This window comes from Chrysemys picta, chromosome 2, assembly GCF_011386835.1.
Source record: "Chrysemys picta bellii isolate R12L10 chromosome 2, ASM1138683v2, whole genome shotgun sequence".
Taxonomy (NCBI): Eukaryota; Metazoa; Chordata; order Testudines; family Emydidae; genus Chrysemys; species Chrysemys picta.
In genome coordinates this window covers 83854662-83872538 of record NC_088792.1, presented here as the reverse complement: position 1 = coordinate 83872538, position 17877 = coordinate 83854662, and the positions used below count along the sequence as shown (strand labels likewise).

Genomic DNA, 17877 nt, shown 5'->3' with positions numbered 1-17877 from the left:
GCCTACTTGAATGAGTAAGAGTTTGCAGGATCAGTGTAATGCTTAAGCAAGCGCTTGCTGAAACACCATCCATTTTCTCCTCACTCCTACTTTACTATCATCCTGTGTAGATAACATCACTCTCATTTAGAATTGTTTGTGGTGTCAAAATCAAGGTGCATGTGACATCTATGGGAAAAATCATTGCCCATCAAAGGACAGTGTAGGATTAAATGTTAGGACTCTAGCCGAGTAAACATTTCCAAATCCAAAATGAAGCCAGCACTTCTTTTTAACTTTGCCTGAATACCACTTGGGTGCAAAAAATTCTTGTTTTTGGAGGAAATTTTCACATTGGTTCATGTGGAGGAAAAGATGATTTATGACCAAGAAATATGCTTCTAATGGGGGGTGGGAAACAGTTCAAATGTAAAGCCTGGAAGAGTCAGGTCTTAAAAATTTTCTCTGGGAGATGTCTGTTGCTTTCCAGGTTTTCTCTTTCCCATTATATATTCAGGCCTCCAAGTCCATGGTCAGTTAGGCCATGTCTACACTACCATTTATGTCGGCAAAACATATGTCATTCAGGGGTGTGAATATTCCAGCCGTCTGAGTGACATAAATTATGCCAGCATAAGAGGTAATGTGCACAGTGCTATGTTGGCGGGAGCGCTTCTCCTGCTGACATAGCTACTGCCGCTCGTTGGGGTGGTGTAATTATGTCAACAGGAGAGCTGCTTTGGTACAGCTGTGCCAGTGTACGCGCTGTACAGTAGACACAGCCTTTCAGTGGTATACCATAACCTTCCTTCATCTAGTGAGCCCAGGACAATTTAGTGCAGCGTGCGTCAACTCCTAACAGTACTGATGGTGAACCCTCAGTAAACAATAGGTTTTGACTGTGGCACCAATGGTTGCTGGAATTAGTGTCCTGAGCATTCCATGGCTGGATTGCAGGCAACGGCCTACTGGCCCATCAAAGAATTAAGAAAGGTAATATACTATTGGAAAATAACGGAGCACTGATTTGGAAGGTACAAGGTACATCGGAGGAATTCTTTATCATTCTTTTTTGTATCATGAGAATAAGTCATGTTTAATTTCTGCTTGCAAGGCTGACAGGGAAATAGGACTAGAGAATTTTGTATACACGATAATTTTTCCTAACTTTTTTTGGTAAGCAAAAATATATTTGCACTGCTTCATTCAGTATTTTGCTACAGAAAAACTGTAGAAGAATATAAGGCTTAGACAGACTTCTCTGTGAAATTTTGGCATTTTAAATCTTTTTCCACTTTCCCATTTTCTTGCAGTTATTAAAAAAGCCAGAGAGTTGTTGAGCTTTCCAGCCCACAAAATCATTTTACCTCTCTCTCCCTCCTGTGCCATTCATTTCTAGCCATTCTTTTTATGACCAAACACAACCATTTAATATGCTGTAAACATCAAGACTGAGCTATATTTCTCACTCTGCTGCATTTGATTTATGCTTTTTTATCAGCTGTCAGGAAGCTATTGTTTCAGAAACAAGATCCTGTTTTGCAGGTGCAACTTTCCCCTGCAATTAATAGCCTAGCCTATAGATTTCTAACAATTTGATGCATGTTCAGTTACCTCCAGAGTTTCACTCCCAAAAGAGGAGGCTGAGTTGAGGAGCTGTCACAAGACAAGAGTTCCCTCACCCTGAATTCCTTACTGCAAACAGTTCTCACACAGAACTCGTGGCAAGTTCAACACCAAATGCTTTATTTACAGTGTGACTACAACAGAACAAGTTTCCCAAAGCTCAAGGTTCTTACATTCTCCCTGTTGTCAGTTGGCATGCCTGTGTGTCTTCTCTACATGTGCTGGAGCAAGCAGACATAGATAGCACTATCCAGAAAAAACACAGACTCGGTTCGGGGGCAAAGGCACTCGGCCAGGTTTATTGCTGACGAAGCACGGGTCTAGCTCCCTGGATCCGTGTCTACAGGTATGTTAACACATGTATGCCCGTGATAATTGACTCAGCTCAGTCAGCAGCAGGACTTTCTGCTGCCCCCTTGGCTGGACAAAGGTGCCCCTTCTTTGACTTCTCTTTTATACATTGATGCAAATAAGTTTATTACAATTCAGATGTATTACCAAAATGTTATCGACACTACACCTTGTACCTGCTGGTTCAAACAAAACATCTCCACCCATCATTCTGTCCTCCTATCCTTGTCTTAACTGGGGGTCGGTGTGTTCCTGTACCATCTCCCAGGATTTTGTTTATGCTATAACTCTATGTTGGGGTGAACCTGTACTAGCCTTTATGAATAGCCAGTGTCCAGTACTTCTTAGGAGCATCTGTGTTTTAGCAATGTCAGACATGTTTTTGCCAAGTTCATGTACCAGACAGTGAATTTGTAAGCAGGCATTTGCTTTATCATGGGGCTTGACTTTGGCTCATAACATGGCTTGGCTTTGCTAACTGTGCTTCAGGCCTCAGGTCTTTCACCAGGTCCCATGCTCCAGGGTCTCTCTCTCTACTACACTCCCTAGGCATAGGGTGGTGGTAGGGAGAAGAGATCTTACCTTTTTGAGACACTGGGCTTCTCAGGCCCTCCCTTGCAGCCTACCCCTCTCCTCTCTTCATCTCTCTCTTTTAGCTGTTCTCAGCTGATGAGATGAGCCACCTGGTAAATTGGTTAATCATTTAGTCTTTAGCCAATTATCCCCCTAATTTGCCTCATGTAAGGATGCTTACTAAGTGGTGAGTCAGCCTAAGATTACTCACACTCTGTCACAGCCCCTTTAAAAAAAGTTGGCTCTTAAAGATATAAGTAATTGAATGTTTAAGTTACAGGCGTAAAACTGAATTCTAAATAAGGTAAAGTAATGCAATAGTCAAGGGGAAAGGATTATTTTAAAGAGATAGTCACTGGTTAATAGCATAGGCCTGTTTGCTGCAATTCTGGCTAACAGAAGGTCAGTCATATCCCTCAACAGAAATGTGCACAATCTTTTATTCCCCTGTTTATCCAAAACCTCTTTTTCATGTCGATTTAAGAGGTCTTCCTGTAGGAAAAATAGGGTAGCAGCATATCTGTAAATAAACCTCCCCCTACCATATAGGTAGTTGATTATATTATGAAAAAAACACTATGTTTTAAAATTCATGGTAATTTTAGATCCTTTTATTCTTATTTTGTTGCAAAACTGTTTTTGTCATAAATTCCCATTAATGAAAAATGTTGAAGTAAAACAAGGCACATCAAGCTCCATATAAATGGCCAAAACACTCTCCGATAGCTGCCTTCCTCCCAGAGTTTTTCTTATAGTCTTTGCATATAGATAACTGGTTCTTGAGTGAGGACATACCTCATTCTCTGCCCTCTTCACACCATCTTCTGAATTATATTTCCGGAGGAAACCACACTGACACTTTGTTCACTGGCCAACATCCAGAAAACAAAATCTTACTACATTGGATTCCATGTTGAAGTGGACACTTATCAAACAGCAGTATTTAGCTTTCTTGTGGAGTTGGTAGCATTCACTGCATAGAGAATAAGAAATACTGCAATGCCACAAAAAAATTAGCCACTATGACTGTACAGTTTTTAAGGACAATGACCATACAAATTTGATTAATTCCACAACATTTTAAGTTAAAAGGAGGATGAAACTTTTACTGGAAACATTTCTAATGCACTTTACAAACCAATGGAGATATCATGCTCTGCAGTGGATGGGGTGTATGTGGAGCTAAACCGTTCTAATTTATCACCATGAAGAGCTGGACAGTGTTTGCAGAGGTAGATTGCAATGTCTTTTTGGAAAAAGGTATAAAGATATTTCCTAAACTTTTCACCAGCGAAGGCATAAATCACAGGGTTGATACAACAGTGGAACATTGCAATAGCTTCTGTCACTTGGATTGCTATCTCCAGCTGACTGCTGCCCTCACAGGTATTTAGGGAAAATGAATCTTGAAACGTGTATATGAGAACAACAATGTTGTATGGTGTCCAGAAGATAAAATAAACAATCATTAGGATAAAAATAAGCCTGACTGCCTTATGTTTTTTCTCATTCCTACGTCTCAGTAATATTTTTATAATTTCTATGTAGCAGAAGATCATAATGACAAATGGAATGACAAGTCCCAGGATGTTCATCTTTAAAATCAGGAATTGCCTCCATTCTTTTTCATAATTTGATGGATAATGAGAGCTGCAAGTCCAGCGAGGACCTTCCTTTTGAACACTATGAAATATAAACCCTGGAAGAGAGGCTAATATTGCAATACCCCAAATGACAACACTTGTGAGGATGCCATAGGTAACTGTCCTAGCTTTTAAAGCAAACACTGCATGGACAATGGCCAGATATCTATCTATTGTCAAAAGTATTATGAAAAACATTCCACTGTAGAAGCCAGCAAAATAGACCCCTGAAAGAATTTTACACATTGCATTTCCAAAATCCCACTCACGTGCTATGTAGTAAGCCCAAAATGGCAGGGAAAAAATAAAAAGCAAATCAGAAATTGCCAGATTCAGCAGATAGATGTCAGTCATGCTTCTCAGCTTCTTGTATTTTATCAGGATCAGCACAACGAGCACATTGCCCACCAGGCCAAATATCAGCACCAAGGAATAAAGCGGTGGCACAAAGTGGGATGCAAATTGTTTGACATTATTTGAACATGGTGCTGCATCAAACTGTTCATAGTAATACGTTGTTGTCTGTATCTCCATCTCCGGTTCACTGGTGGAAGTGTTCATTTTGCACTGGCCTAAGAATGAAGAAATGGATGATTATTTACAGGGTACTGTATAGTATCACAGTGAAACACAGGAATGAAATACATTGTACTATATAATCATATGTTTGTACCAGCCATTAAAATGTACTGTGCGTGTTGATTTTCACTTTAGAATACCCTTTGCTGTAAGCAGGATAACTGCTGATGTTAAGAGGTAAAAACAAAATTGCAGATCACGTTAACAACTAATTTAGAATTAACTTGCTGTTTGAACTTGCTAAATATTGTTTCCCACTTGTACTATGTATGAGAAGTGTTTGTCTTCAGTAAACCATGTGGCACCATAACACAGGTGAAAACTAATTGCCGACTGACTAATAGCAGAGGCAGCTAGTTCCGAGCTGGGATGCTAGGAAGGTGGAATAAGTGGTTTTCAGAAGTGTTAGAATGAACCAAAAAGAGAGCAACAGAAAAGAAGAGAAAACAGTTAATATTTTTCAGCTTTCTGAACCACATTCAGATATCACTAGCCCACATCAAAGCAATAAGCCACGAGTGTGTGCGCACTGGTAGGCTCTGGGTGCAGAACATCTAAGTAGCATTCCACAGGCAAAAATGTGCAAAATATTGTTTGTTGAAAATTATTTGTCTACTTCTAATGCTTATTCTTTCAACAAGTTCTTAAATTTCTCATGTAAAAGGACTTCTCTGTACTTCCGTATTTGGTTTCCATTGGCTCAGGAAAAAATAAGGGCCTGGCACTAGGGTCCATTTATCCCACTATGGCAATATAAAGTGGCCTTAATATCAATGTAAATTTATACCCAATTTTATAGTATCAGAGTGGATTAAAGGGGCCCTTGTGTAAATGAGAATAAGGCCTGTACTCTTTAGTTAAGAAAATTGTTCCTCTTTGTCTTTAGGACTTATTTTCATTTACACCCAGGTGACTTTAAACTGCTGTTGTCATGCAAAGAAGCCTTGAAGAAAGTGAGTATATATATACTTTAAGGACCTTTTACATCATCAGAGCAATGTCAAGTGGCCTTTCTGTAAATGAGAATCAGGCTCTCTTTTTGTTCTTGTTTTTGTGATAATCTCCTTGTATACAACTAATAGCTGATTTACCTGTTAACTGGGAAAATGTGGAAGAGGAGATTAGACAACCAGAACCTATGCTGTGGAGATTAGACAACCAGAACCTCTCTTGCAGTTCAGAACAAATCCAAACAGTGAAAAATGTTTATATGTAGACTTTGAATGAAAACCGATCACTGTTCTCTAGCATCCAAGGAATATTCACCATGTTGTGCTCAGCTGCTAACCTGCAAGAGAATTTACAATATATAAATTGATATTCAAACTCCTCCCTGAATGACATCTAATTATTTAGAAATGATCATAGTTTCTGTGCCATATTCTTGTATTTTAAATCTTTTGTTTAAAAAAATACTCTTACAATGTCCATTTTGAATGAATCCATAGTAAGGATTGATTATCTTGTTCTAATTACTGGATTCTGCTGACATTTAATACTAGATTATAGTGAGCCACTTGATTTAAGATTTTATTTCCTCTTATTGCAATGGCCTTTTGCCTGAACGCTAACATGTTATTCCTTCAATATCAGAAATGCCTACTCTCTGGGGTATGAAAGTTAGTTGGAGTTAATGATTTAATAGATCTTTTCCATTAGTAACACCAGAGCTAGGAAAACTGTTAGCAGCTGTTTGCAAATTATTTGTGAACAAGTTTTGCTATTTAAATATATTTAAATAAATAAATAAAATAAATAATATTCGTTATTGAAAAATATTCAAAAGTTTTATACAAAATATTTCAACCTATGGATTTTTCATGAATTATTCACTACGAGTATAGCTTTGAATATTCATTATTTATAATTAAGGATTCGTACTGTGCAATTGGTCATGTAAGTCAGATGATATTGTTTCCTGTCCTTGCTCAGATGACTGCAACTTTTCTAAACAGGAGGGTTTGACTAAGGCCTTTCCATTGTGTACTGTGGTGTGGATGCATCTACACCAGTTTCTGCGAACATTCTTGCAAACCAAACAACTCATACAAATGTTTACAGAAAACAAATTTAAAGGTTGTAAATACTGAGGCGTCTTTCATGATTGAGCAAAGGCTACAAACATTCTTGCCTTGTAGCGTTTTGAATGACTGTACTATATTTGAGAAAAGACAGAAGTTTTGGGTGTGATGTTTGCCACCTCATCTGCAATGACAGTTTCAGTGGAGGAGCAAAGTACACAAAACTCTCGGTGGTGATAGTTAATACTGCACACATCTTTTGTTGTGTTTTCCCTGCTAGGTTGGAATTCAGCTTTGTGGCTGTACAATCTTTCAGGAGGTGATTTGCTGCACAGTTCCCCAGTGACGTTGTGGCACCATCTGCGTGCATCAAGAGGAACTCTTCATTCAGTGCTTAATTCATGTCCCTGTCTCGCTGATGGTTAAACATTGTACAGCCTCTGGTTTGCTTGGCCTGTTTAACCAAAAATATATTACTTACAAATAAATCCCACAATAAAAGAACATTAAGGCTGCAAAGTCTTGCACTGTAAAGTCAGGAAATGTCAGAATGAAGGTTGCCTGTTAGTTAACACACTCAGCTACAAAGTGGCTCATAGAACTCAGAGCCCTAAGGTAGGTCTGTGACATACTGGGGCACAATCCAGATTAATGAGTAGCTGTGTCACTCCTTCCTGTAACCTGGGGTGCCCTTTTCAATAGCTTGCTACTGTAGCCACTGAACTGGACTGCTCACAAACAGCCACCGGCATGTAAATCACTCACAGGCATGTCTATTTCTGCTGCAGCCAGTCAGCCGCACCTTGGCTCTTACCAGCTTTAAAGATTACCCCAGGCTGACCGCAACACACTCCCAGTCCCAGATTTCCCCCCAGAAATGTATGTCCTGTATTGCCCAGTGCTCTCCTGGATAGTACAACTATATTAAGTCAATTATTCCTCTAAGGGAATAATATCCCAATTTATTACCTTAAATAGTTATCCAGACACTTTAATTTAAACACACTGGATTAGATAAAACAGTAAAACAAATTTATTAACTACAAAGAGAGAGATTTTAAGTGAGTACAAGTAATAAGGCATAAAATAGTTACAAGAAAAATAAAGATAAAATGCTTACTGGTATCTACTTAAGAAACAATACTATACTTATCATTTAATACGTGGCCCCATGTTTTATTTATTGTGCACCGTCCAAGCCCTGCATTGAACACATAATTAATAATTTCCTAAGACTTTTTATGGTGCTCATCACTAGACCATCTGAGTGCCTCGCAAACAGTAATAGGTTTATCTTCAAAACATCTCTTTGAGGTAAAGGATATTATCCTCATTTTACAAATGAGGAACTCAGACATAGAAAGATTAAGATAAATAATATCCACTCATTTTGTGTGCTGAATTTGAGATCTTTAGGGCTGATTTTTCAGACCATTTAGCAATATGTAACACTTCAAAGCAGAGCTCCCATTGATTTCAGTTGCAGTTGTGTGTGCTCAGCACTTCTGCAAATCAGATCCTGGGGTCTCAAGCTGGGTACCCAGAAAAAAAAACACACTTAGTGATCTCTTGTGAAAAGTCTGATTTATGTGACTTGTCAAGAATCCCATAAGAACACTGTGGCAGAACTGTCTGTAAGATATAATCAGAAGAACATTGTGACCATGCTTTTGTTCTGAACGTGTCATTTCATTTCAGAAGCTTCAGTGTTTCCTATTCTCATGATGCTTTACAACTGATGTTCGTAATGTGAAATCCAAAATCGTTCTGTGTGTAAGTCCAATGGACCCATTCAGGCTTCTTCATGCAGAGCTAGCCTACCATTCAAGAGATCTGAGTTTTCACGTGTCTTAGTTTCTGAGCATACTGATGAGATGAGTTTCCAGGGGTTCCATAATAGTGCTCACAGATAAATTTGCTAATAGGGTGAGTTTTGAGGGTGCCCTGTGCCTGAGCTTGCTAGTAGGAGCTTTCAGGGTCCCCTATACCTGAATTTGCTGGCAAGGCAAAAGAGTAAATTTTGAGGGTTGCCCTTACCCCCAAAATTACTATGCGCCAACATTTTCTTATTTATTTTTTTAAAAAGAATTCCTTCAGCCCTTTGGTTTCCCCCCCCCAACGAGCTTCAGTGATAATGAGGATGTGGGACAATCACCTCAATTGTCTCTCTCCTCAATCTGCATTCAAGGATGACTGATGAGTTTGAAAGAGTTGGATGAATCTCCAAACATTCACCAGACTGAGATAACAGGTGGGAATAAGTTTTGAGATCCCATTTTTGTAGCTGAGGGGCGTCTACTGCTTCAGGTAGAAAAGCAGGATTGGGTGACCCAGAGCACTGAATGGCACATTAAGAAACTTAAGGCTCTGAGCTGAAGCCTAATGAAGTCAATAGGAGCTTGTCCATTAACTTCCGTGAACTATATATTTCCACCAAATGAAGAGGGGCTACTTCTCTTGTAGCTTTTTGTGCTAAACTCTACCATAGTCACCTGTTTTCCCACAATTGCAGCAGAATCAGGCTCTCTTCTTCTCAATATGTGAAGAGGCTGATAGATGGCAATCTCATGTAGCTTTTCTCTTATGAACTACTACATAGAACAAAAATCTAACACCAAACAAACCAACAAAAACTGACATATGAAACGTTCTGCTTTTAGGCTGCTGGTGTCAAAATTTGTTCTATGCAGTGTTCTTGTAGCCAAGTCGGTCCAGGATATTAGAGTGACAGATAGAAGTTGGTCCAATAAAATATATTACCTGACCCACCTTGTATCAAAATTTAGTAGAAGTGTTCCCTAATTCAGAATCCAATTTTGTCTGCCTCAGCATTTTATTATACTTTGTGTACAGTTGCTCTCACTTTAAAGTCTGTCAGGGTTGTCTACAGAAGCGACTCTACTGAAGCATGCAGGATAACCAGAGCCTGTCTGCCATGAAAAGAGATAAACCATTGAGAAGTAAAGGAGAAGGGGGGCAGAAATCAAGTACTTGGGAGAAAGTTCCATCCCCCAACACCAATCTTAAAATCTGTCTGGAAAATTTCACTATGTGAAGACCCTGTTTAGTAGGGATGATAATGTCCATCTCTCAGCCTGTTTTGTGTTTAGAGATAGCTCTGTTGTGAGAACGCATTGGTGACAGTTCCCCTTCTCTGGATCATGTAACCTTCATATGGTGGAGATTCAGAGGGTATGTTTTTTGAGGAAATTTTGACAAAAGCAGAGCTCTAGTATCAAGATCCTTCTCATAAGAACATAAGAATGGCTCTACTGGGTCAGACCAAAGGTCCATCTAGCCCAGTATCCTGTCTTCTGAAATTGGCCAATGCCAGATTCCCCAGGAGGAATGAACAGAACAGATAATCATCAAGTGATCCATTCCATGTTGCTCATTTCCAGCTTCTGGCAAACAGACACTAAGGACACCATCCCTGCCCATCCTGGCTAATAGCCATTTATGGACCTATGCTCCATGAATTTATCTAGTTCTTTTTTTTACCCTGTTATAGTCTTGGCCTTCACAACATCCTCTGGCAAAGAGTTCCACAGGTTGACTGTGCGTTGTGTGAAGAAATACTTACTTTTGTTTGTTTTAAACCTGCTGCCTATTAATTTCATTTGGTGACCCCTGGTTCTTGTGTTATGAGAAGGAGTAAATAACACTTCCTTATTTAATTTCTCCACACCAGTAATAATTTTATAGACCTCAATCATATCCCCCCTTAGTTGTCTTTTTTACAAGCTGAAAAGTCCCAGTCTTATCAATCTCTCCTCATACGGAAGCTGTTCCATACCCCTAATCATTTTTGTTGCCCTTTTCTCTCAAACACTGTCTCCAAGGCTAAACCACAACTGCTTCTATCTTATATGCAAATCAAATGTGGGTGAGTAGACAAATGCATGCAATAAAGCAGTTATTTTCAACCCATGGTCCGCAGACTTCGTCTAAGATTTTCCTCCATCTGAAATTTTTAGGGGTCCACAAATGAAAAAAACTTGAAAACCACTGCAATAAAGTATCAACTTTTTGCAATGAGTACAAAACTAGAAACATATTCTCTAAAATACCTGCAGGAAATGTATTCCTCTCATCCAAACAGACATTCTTAGTTAAGAAAGATTCCAAGGAGTAGGATCTTCTAAACAAATTGCAAAGGAAATCACTATTTGCATGTATTTTTTAAGAAATTGAGTCTAATAATTATTTCTGCTTGTGTACATTCAGAGAAGAAGAGTGTTCAGCTCTTGAAAAGAGGTCTGTCTGCTTGTCACTTAACAGTAAACCAGGGATGCATATTTTAGGCATCTTTAGGAAATGCTGCCTGCAGAATCATCCCCAAAGAAACCCATATTCTCGCACAGTTAGTTCCCACAGGCTTTTGGGGGGATGGTTCTACAGAAGACAGCTATCTTCCTGGCTTCTTCCCCTCCTGCTCTCCACCCACCTGCTGAAACTGCAGAGCTATTGATGGGGAAGCCTGCAGGGTACTTTTTGCTGGGGGGTAAAATGTGAATTTTGTCATTGTTGTTCATCTTCCCACACACCTTCCACACATATAGGCCACTTTTGCTGGGTATTGTTGCAGTTTCTGACTTGTCTGTGTACATGGTGGGTGGCTAGATGGTTTAGACGTCAATCTAGTTAAAGCTTCAAACCTTGAAGAAGGGGACTTGTCACCAGCTTTTACCCCTTCAAGGCCTGGAAACATCCTTGCACTCAGCATTTTCAAAAGTTCAGCAACTCTGTAGTTTGGCTTTCACTGTGTCCACTTCCAATTGATCTGTCATCTTGTCATGTGGAATTCATTAACAAAAATACTTTCAGCATATGCTTCGCTACATGAAATAGAAAGTATGTAAGAACCTAGTTTTTTTTCAAATTCTTGAAGTTTCTGTTTCCAGTTGGGTTTGTCATCTTGAAAATTAAAGTATTTCTCTTCCATACTTGTCCAATCTAGAAACTCTGGAGACAAAATGACTTTAGATTGTACAAAATTCTTCATATAACTCATCCATGTCAGTAACCTTATCAGTTTTGCATGCTTCAGCTTCGGGAAACTCTTCAAAGGAACACTTTTGCCAATAAGACAGTTTCTTGTGCACACTGTTTTCACTGAGGTTATATCTATTTTGTAAATAATTTTGAGCTCGCTGTTAAAAAAAAAGCAGAACCTCTGTTTCACACTTCCTTCATTCACTTTCACTGAGATTCTTTAGTTTGAAAGTCACAACATAACCACAAATGTTTTCATTTATTCTGCATTTTAGTTTCTTGTCTACACTGGATATCAATTTAAACAATGAAGTTACTGTGAATGAGTTTGACTCCAGAGCTTTAGTAGTGTCTGAATATTTTTAGAGCACGGCTCAAGAAGAAACAGTACAATTCAGCAATTTCATTCCAAAACTATCCCATATTACTCTAGGACATTCATATGTCTCCAAAGATTGAAAGTGACTTGTAAGCTCTTTCCAACACATTGCTACTGAGTTAATAGCAGGTACAAGTGACAGCCAATGTGTGACTACATGACATAGAATTTTACTGTGTTCTACTCCAGCAAATTCGCAAAACTCTTTAAGCTGATGAATTCTTGGTGAGTGAATGTTAAAATGGCTGTAAACTTTTAAAACTAGGTTTTGTACATCAATGTTGAGTTTGGTTCCTGCACATCTTGAGCTGTTGTGTGTGATGAGCTGAACAATGGGCAGCAAGAAGATCATGGTTTTTCTCTTTCAATTTTTGTAAAACACTGTTAAATATAGAAAAATTAACATTTGTACTGTCTGTCTCCTCTTAGCATCTATTAAGCAGCTAAGAGGAGAAATTAAAGAGGGTAGGACTTTTCAGCTTGGAAAAGAGGAGACTAAGGGGGGGATATGATAGAGGTATATAAAATCATGAGTGGTGTGGAGAAAGTAAATAAGGAAAAGTTATTTACTTGTTCCCATAATATAAGAACGAGGGGCCACCAAATGAAATTAATGGGCAGCAGGTTTAAAACAAATAAAAGGAAGTTCTTCTTCACACAGCACACAGTCAACCTGTGGAACTCCTTGCCTGAGGAGGTTGTGAAGGCTAGGACTATAACAGGGTTTAAAAGAGAACTAGATAAATTCATGGAGGTTAATGACTATTAATGGCTATTAGGATGGGTAAGGAATGGTGTCCCTAGCCTCTGTTTGTCAGAGGGTGGAGATGGATGACAGGAGAGAGATCACTTGATCACTACCTGTTAGGTTCACTCTCTCTGGGGCACCTGGCGTTGGCCACTGTCGGCAGGGAGGATACTGGGTTGGATGGACCTTTGGTCTGACCCAGTATGGCCGTTCTTATGTTCTGTTTGGTATAGTATGGTATGGTGCTATATGACTAGCAGATATTTCCCAAGTTGTGCATTTGGGGACACTTGAAGCAAGAGGGTCTCAGAATTGCAGGCCTGACTGACTCAGTTATGGCATCACAGCTCGTTGCTCAAGGAGCACGCTGAGTTTGAAACTAAGTTGATTTACATTTCCAAAGGCGGTTTGGTCAAAACCTCCTCACAGCAGTCAGTGAGAATGAATGTTGCAACACTACAAGAGAACAAAGCCATATAAGAGGGTGGAGTTTCCCTCATCAGCAGTGCTAGCTCAGAGAACAAAAACACACACCCAAGTTTTCCTTCCCTTTTCAGGGTCCAAACACAAGGCTTCCCCTTGCCAATGGATAAATAAGTAAAACAAGTGGAGGCCCCTTTTTAACAGGTGATGGTGTTCTTTGATTTAAGGTGCAATGTTCACGTGACTGGTGATTTGGATGAGGTCTGGAGGTGGGGGGGAGAATTTACCTTTAGCAAATCTTAATTGTTATTGTGGTTAAGTCTGTCAAGGGCAGCTAGAGCTTTGCACGGATGCACTTTCAGGTGGAGTTTGTGTAAGCCCCAAATCTAAATGAAATCAAATACTGAGCCATCCTCTTCGCAGACGTTGGAAGGAGATGATGGTTCCTCCCAGCAGGTGTGGCTCAATATCTCTGCCCTGGATTTAAGGGAGTAACTCTCTGGGCAGAAGGAGCACTAGAAATCTCCGCAGGGAAACCCATAGGACCAGCCAACCTTGGGGAGAAAGCAAGGGTCACCCTTCTCTTGCTCTATTTGTGTTACCAATTAGAAGGTCACACACTTTATATCCTGTGTAGGCCAGGCATGTTCACCCACTAGGGGATCCTCATATCCCTCCATTTCCCACCCTGAAATTCCCCGAGTGCCACCATCCCATCCCCAGGACTGACCTTAAGTGTTTTGTTGCTCAGGGAGATAAATGTTTTCAGCGCCTCTACACAAGGGACATGTGCATTCATACAAAACTTGTCGATTTGGCACCTCCAAATGTTGGTGTCCAGGATGGCTGCCCTGCCCATCCACCCCTAAGCTGGCCCTACCCATCCCCCTCTATTTCCAGGACTCCCTACAGCTCCCCAAATTTCCCTCTGCCAAGGGTTATGTGTGCCCCCTTCTCCCCAGGGCCGGCTCCAGGCACCAGCATTCCAAGTAGGTGCTTGGGGCAGCAATCTGCAAGGGGCGACCCCCAAGTAGCGCGCCGAATTGGCGCCGTGGACGGCAGGGGCAGTCCGTGTGCCGTTAGGGCGGCACGCGTGTTTCCGTGGCGGCGGCAATTTGGCGGCAGCTTCTATGTTCAGTTGCCCACGGCGGCAATTCAGCGGCTTCTGTGTTCCGGCTGAAGACAGAAGCTGCCGCCAAATTGCTGCCGCTACGGAAACGTGTGCGCCGCCTTAACAGCACATGGACTGCCCCCGCCATCCGGGGCAGCAATTCAGCGCACTGCTTGGGGCAGCAAAAACAGTAGAGCCGGCCCTGCTTCTCCCTTCCCTCTTATTCACACCTTCCCACCCACCAGGGTTCTGTGTGCCATGCCCCCTTCCCCCAGACAAGGTCCTCCAATCCCCCCACCAGGGGTTCTGTGCCCTCAATCCTCCCTTCTTCAAATACCCCCTTCACACTCATGCTACAGGCTCTGTCTACCCCCCATTCTCATCCTTAAATCCAATGCTAGGGGCTTATGGGATTCCTTCCCTTCCCATACCAGGGGCTATGTGCATTCCCCTATTTCCCTCTCCCTCCACTCCATTATATGTCTTCTTTCTGTCTGTGAGAGGACAAGTAGAGATGAGATGTTGTATTATTCAGAAAATGTTAATGGTGCCAACCAAGCAGTTGTTTGGTCTATAGCCAGTTGCAGAAGTGCTTGAAGCCGTGGATCTGCTAAATAGCAGTGATCCCATGTGTCCCTCATTCCCCCTCCCCTTTCAGTTTTCTGATTTTCCCCAAAACCAACAGAGCTCTGGCCATTGATGTCTAGAACATTGCCTGAAATTTTGCAAGTAATCAGATGTGGAGTTCAAAAGTTATAGTGTTACAGACAGAAATGCTTTTGAGTTGAGTATAATGCCAATAAAACCCAAGGGAATGGAGTAAGTGTGAACTACATTCTGTTCAGAGCAGGGTGAAATTACTACTCCAGTTTCTAAGGTATAAGCCAAGCCCCAATTCCCCTTCCTGGAATTTAATCAGCACAACACAAGTCTTTTCTAGAGGTCAATCTTCCTTTAGATAATACTGGCCTCTTCCTTTCTATACATGACAGCTGAGCCCTGAACATTGAGACCCAGCGCATCTGCTCTCAAATCACTTACCTCTTGCCAGTATGGTTCCATATCCCTGAATATTTGGCAGGAAAATGATAGGTTTGGCCCTACCTGGATGAAATCCGGCTTTGCCCTTAGGGGACTTCCAAGACCCAGATGCTTTATATTCCTCACTAAAAGCAAAACAACATTCTTGCAAAAATTGCGAGTTCTTGAGCCTTTTTGCTGTTAAATACAAATAGTTGATTTAAAGGATCACAATCAAAAGATCATGTTTTTCCTTACATTGTAGCTTCCCATTTAAAAAAAGTGGAACATTAACTATCAGTATAGCAAGACCACACAATATTAATTCCACACATAGCCAAGATGCTAGCTGTAACCAACCTTCCAAAAATGCATTGTTTTGGCATCAATGTGTCCTATATTCTCAACATATTCAGAAAAACACACATATAATACTTTTTATTCCTATAGCAGAGTGCCTGTGAAAGCGTTGTACAAACATTGATGAATTAAGCTTCACAATACAGTAGAACCTCAGAGTTACGAACACGTTGGGAATGGAGGCTGTTTGTAACTCTGAACAAAACGTTACGGTTGTTCTTTCAAAAGTTTACACCTGAACACTGACTTACTATAGCTTTGAAACTTTACTATGCAGAAGAAAAATGCTGCTTTTAACCATCTTAATTTAAATGAATCAAGCACAGAAACAGTTTCCTTACCTTGTCAAAGCTTTGTTTTAAACTTTCCCTTTTTTTAGTAGTTTATGTTTAACACAGAACTGTGCTGTATTTGCTGCTTTTTTGTCTCTGCTGCTGCTTGATTGTGTACTTCCAGTTCCAAATGAGCTGCGTGGTTGACCGGTCAGTTCGTAACTCTGATGTTCGTAACTCTGAGGTTCTACAATAGCACAGTGAGTAAGAGAAACCAGGGCACAAAGAGATGAAGTGAATTCCTCAAGGGCACCAAGCAAGTCTGTGACAGAGGTGGTAATAGGACTCAGCACTCCAGAGGCCAGTCCTGTGCTTTAATTACTAGGCTCTACTTCCTCCCATATGACTGATTCAAAGAAAATCAGATTGGAGCAATTCAAACAGTTCTAAAGATTTTAACAGGTCCTGCCGTCACAACCCTTTCAGAGTGGGATGATATATATAAAAAGCGGGATAATGCTCTACACCAGAGATTCTCTATCCTGGGGTTCACAGCCCCAGATGTCAGAGGGTCATGACCACCCTGCCCTTCCTATTTTGCTAATGGGGAAGGTGGGTCTCAGTACCAAAAAGGAGAACCACTGCTCTATCCTATATAACTACAACTGCTAATTTACAATGGAATTGCACATTATATGAAAGCAGGGCTTACACCAAGTGTTTGTACTGCAAGATCCAGTGCAGTTTTTCTGGACCACTCCTGCCACAGATTTTAATTCTCTCTAAGCAGTAGAGAGCCTCTTTACATGTGGTGATAAGATGTTAAATGGTACAGCTTCAGCATAGTGCAATAGGAGTTGCAAGCTCAGATCGTGGCATGCGATAAAACTGATACCCTTAGATCAGATATGAAGGATTTTATGGTTAATGTGCTCCTGTTCTTAGATGAAGCCATCTTCAAATCAAAGTTTTCCAGAAACAGTTTCAAAACAAAAATCCGGAGTTGTTTTTAATATAATGTTGGTCAGAGATTTTTCAACAAGACTTCTCCTGTTTGTCCTGATGGCTTTGGGCAGCATCTCATTCCACTGCATTCCCAACTAGCTCAATCCCCATCTTGTTTCCTACCTGGTTTCCTGCTCAAATGGTTCTGAAAGGCTGCATCCCTTGCTTCATTACACCATCATTAGTATTAATTCTTAATCATTTACCATACCTTTTCACTTAATACATGACAGAGAGAGAGAGAGAGAGAGAGAGAGAGAGAGAAGATAGATACTCACTGATTTATCAGGCTTCTTATGGAAAATAACTGTATCTCTGTTTTTGTGACCAGAAGGGTGATTAACCCTGTCTCCTTCTTCACAAACTAGGAAACATGGAGCTTCCTGTGTCAAGAGAATTCTGCTGCATCTCAGATGTTTTGCAAGCATTATTACAATAAGTGAAGGAACAGTTCTTCTTTTCTAAAAATGGACCTTCAACAAACAGTTCCATCTAGAACTTATTGGGGACCTTACAGCTCTGAATTCTGACAGTGCATGTTAATTGCATAATTGAGGGATTAAGGCTCCAATTCTGCAGATTCACTAGCCCAGTTATGTCACAACTGGATTGTGGACAGTCAGATTTAGTGGACAGAGTATGAGTCAGGCAAAGCTGGGTACCAGAGGGTCAGAGACCGAGATGGGTCAGAGACCGAGATGGGCCAGAGAACAAACCAAGAGTCAGGTATCAGGAGGCAGGCAGGGTCAGAAGCCAGAGTCTGGGATCTTTCACACACACGGTCTGAAGCAA

General features: G+C 40.6%; 1 protein-coding gene across 2 annotated transcripts; it reads right to left on the bottom strand.

The window, feature by feature from the left end:
- Positions 1–1704: 1704 nt before the first annotated feature.
- On the bottom strand, positions 1705–17560 carry LOC101938036 (C-C chemokine receptor type 5-like). 2 transcript variants are annotated; one of them, XM_008171694.4, is made up of 4 exons: positions 17364–17560; positions 16150–16327; positions 5843–6039; positions 1705–4744 (listed from the first exon to the last, which is right to left on the bottom strand). In XM_008171694.4, exon 4 carries the CDS (start codon positions 4731–4733, stop codon positions 3660–3662), a length of 1074 nt encoding a protein of 357 aa, XP_008169916.3. In that variant the 5' UTR covers positions 4734–4744; positions 5843–6039; positions 16150–16327; positions 17364–17560; the 3' UTR covers positions 1705–3659. The 2 variants fall into 2 exon arrangements, with proteins under 2 accessions (XP_008169916.3, XP_065439717.1); XM_065583645.1 differs by lacking the exons at positions 5843–6039; positions 17364–17560 and having other exon boundaries at positions 16150–16568.
- Positions 17561–17877: the final 317 nt, after the last annotated feature.

Coding starts and splice junctions, on each gene's coding strand:
- LOC101938036 (XM_008171694.4), bottom strand. CDS start 4,733: ATGAACACTTCCACCAGTGAACCGGAGATGGAGATACAGACAACAACG.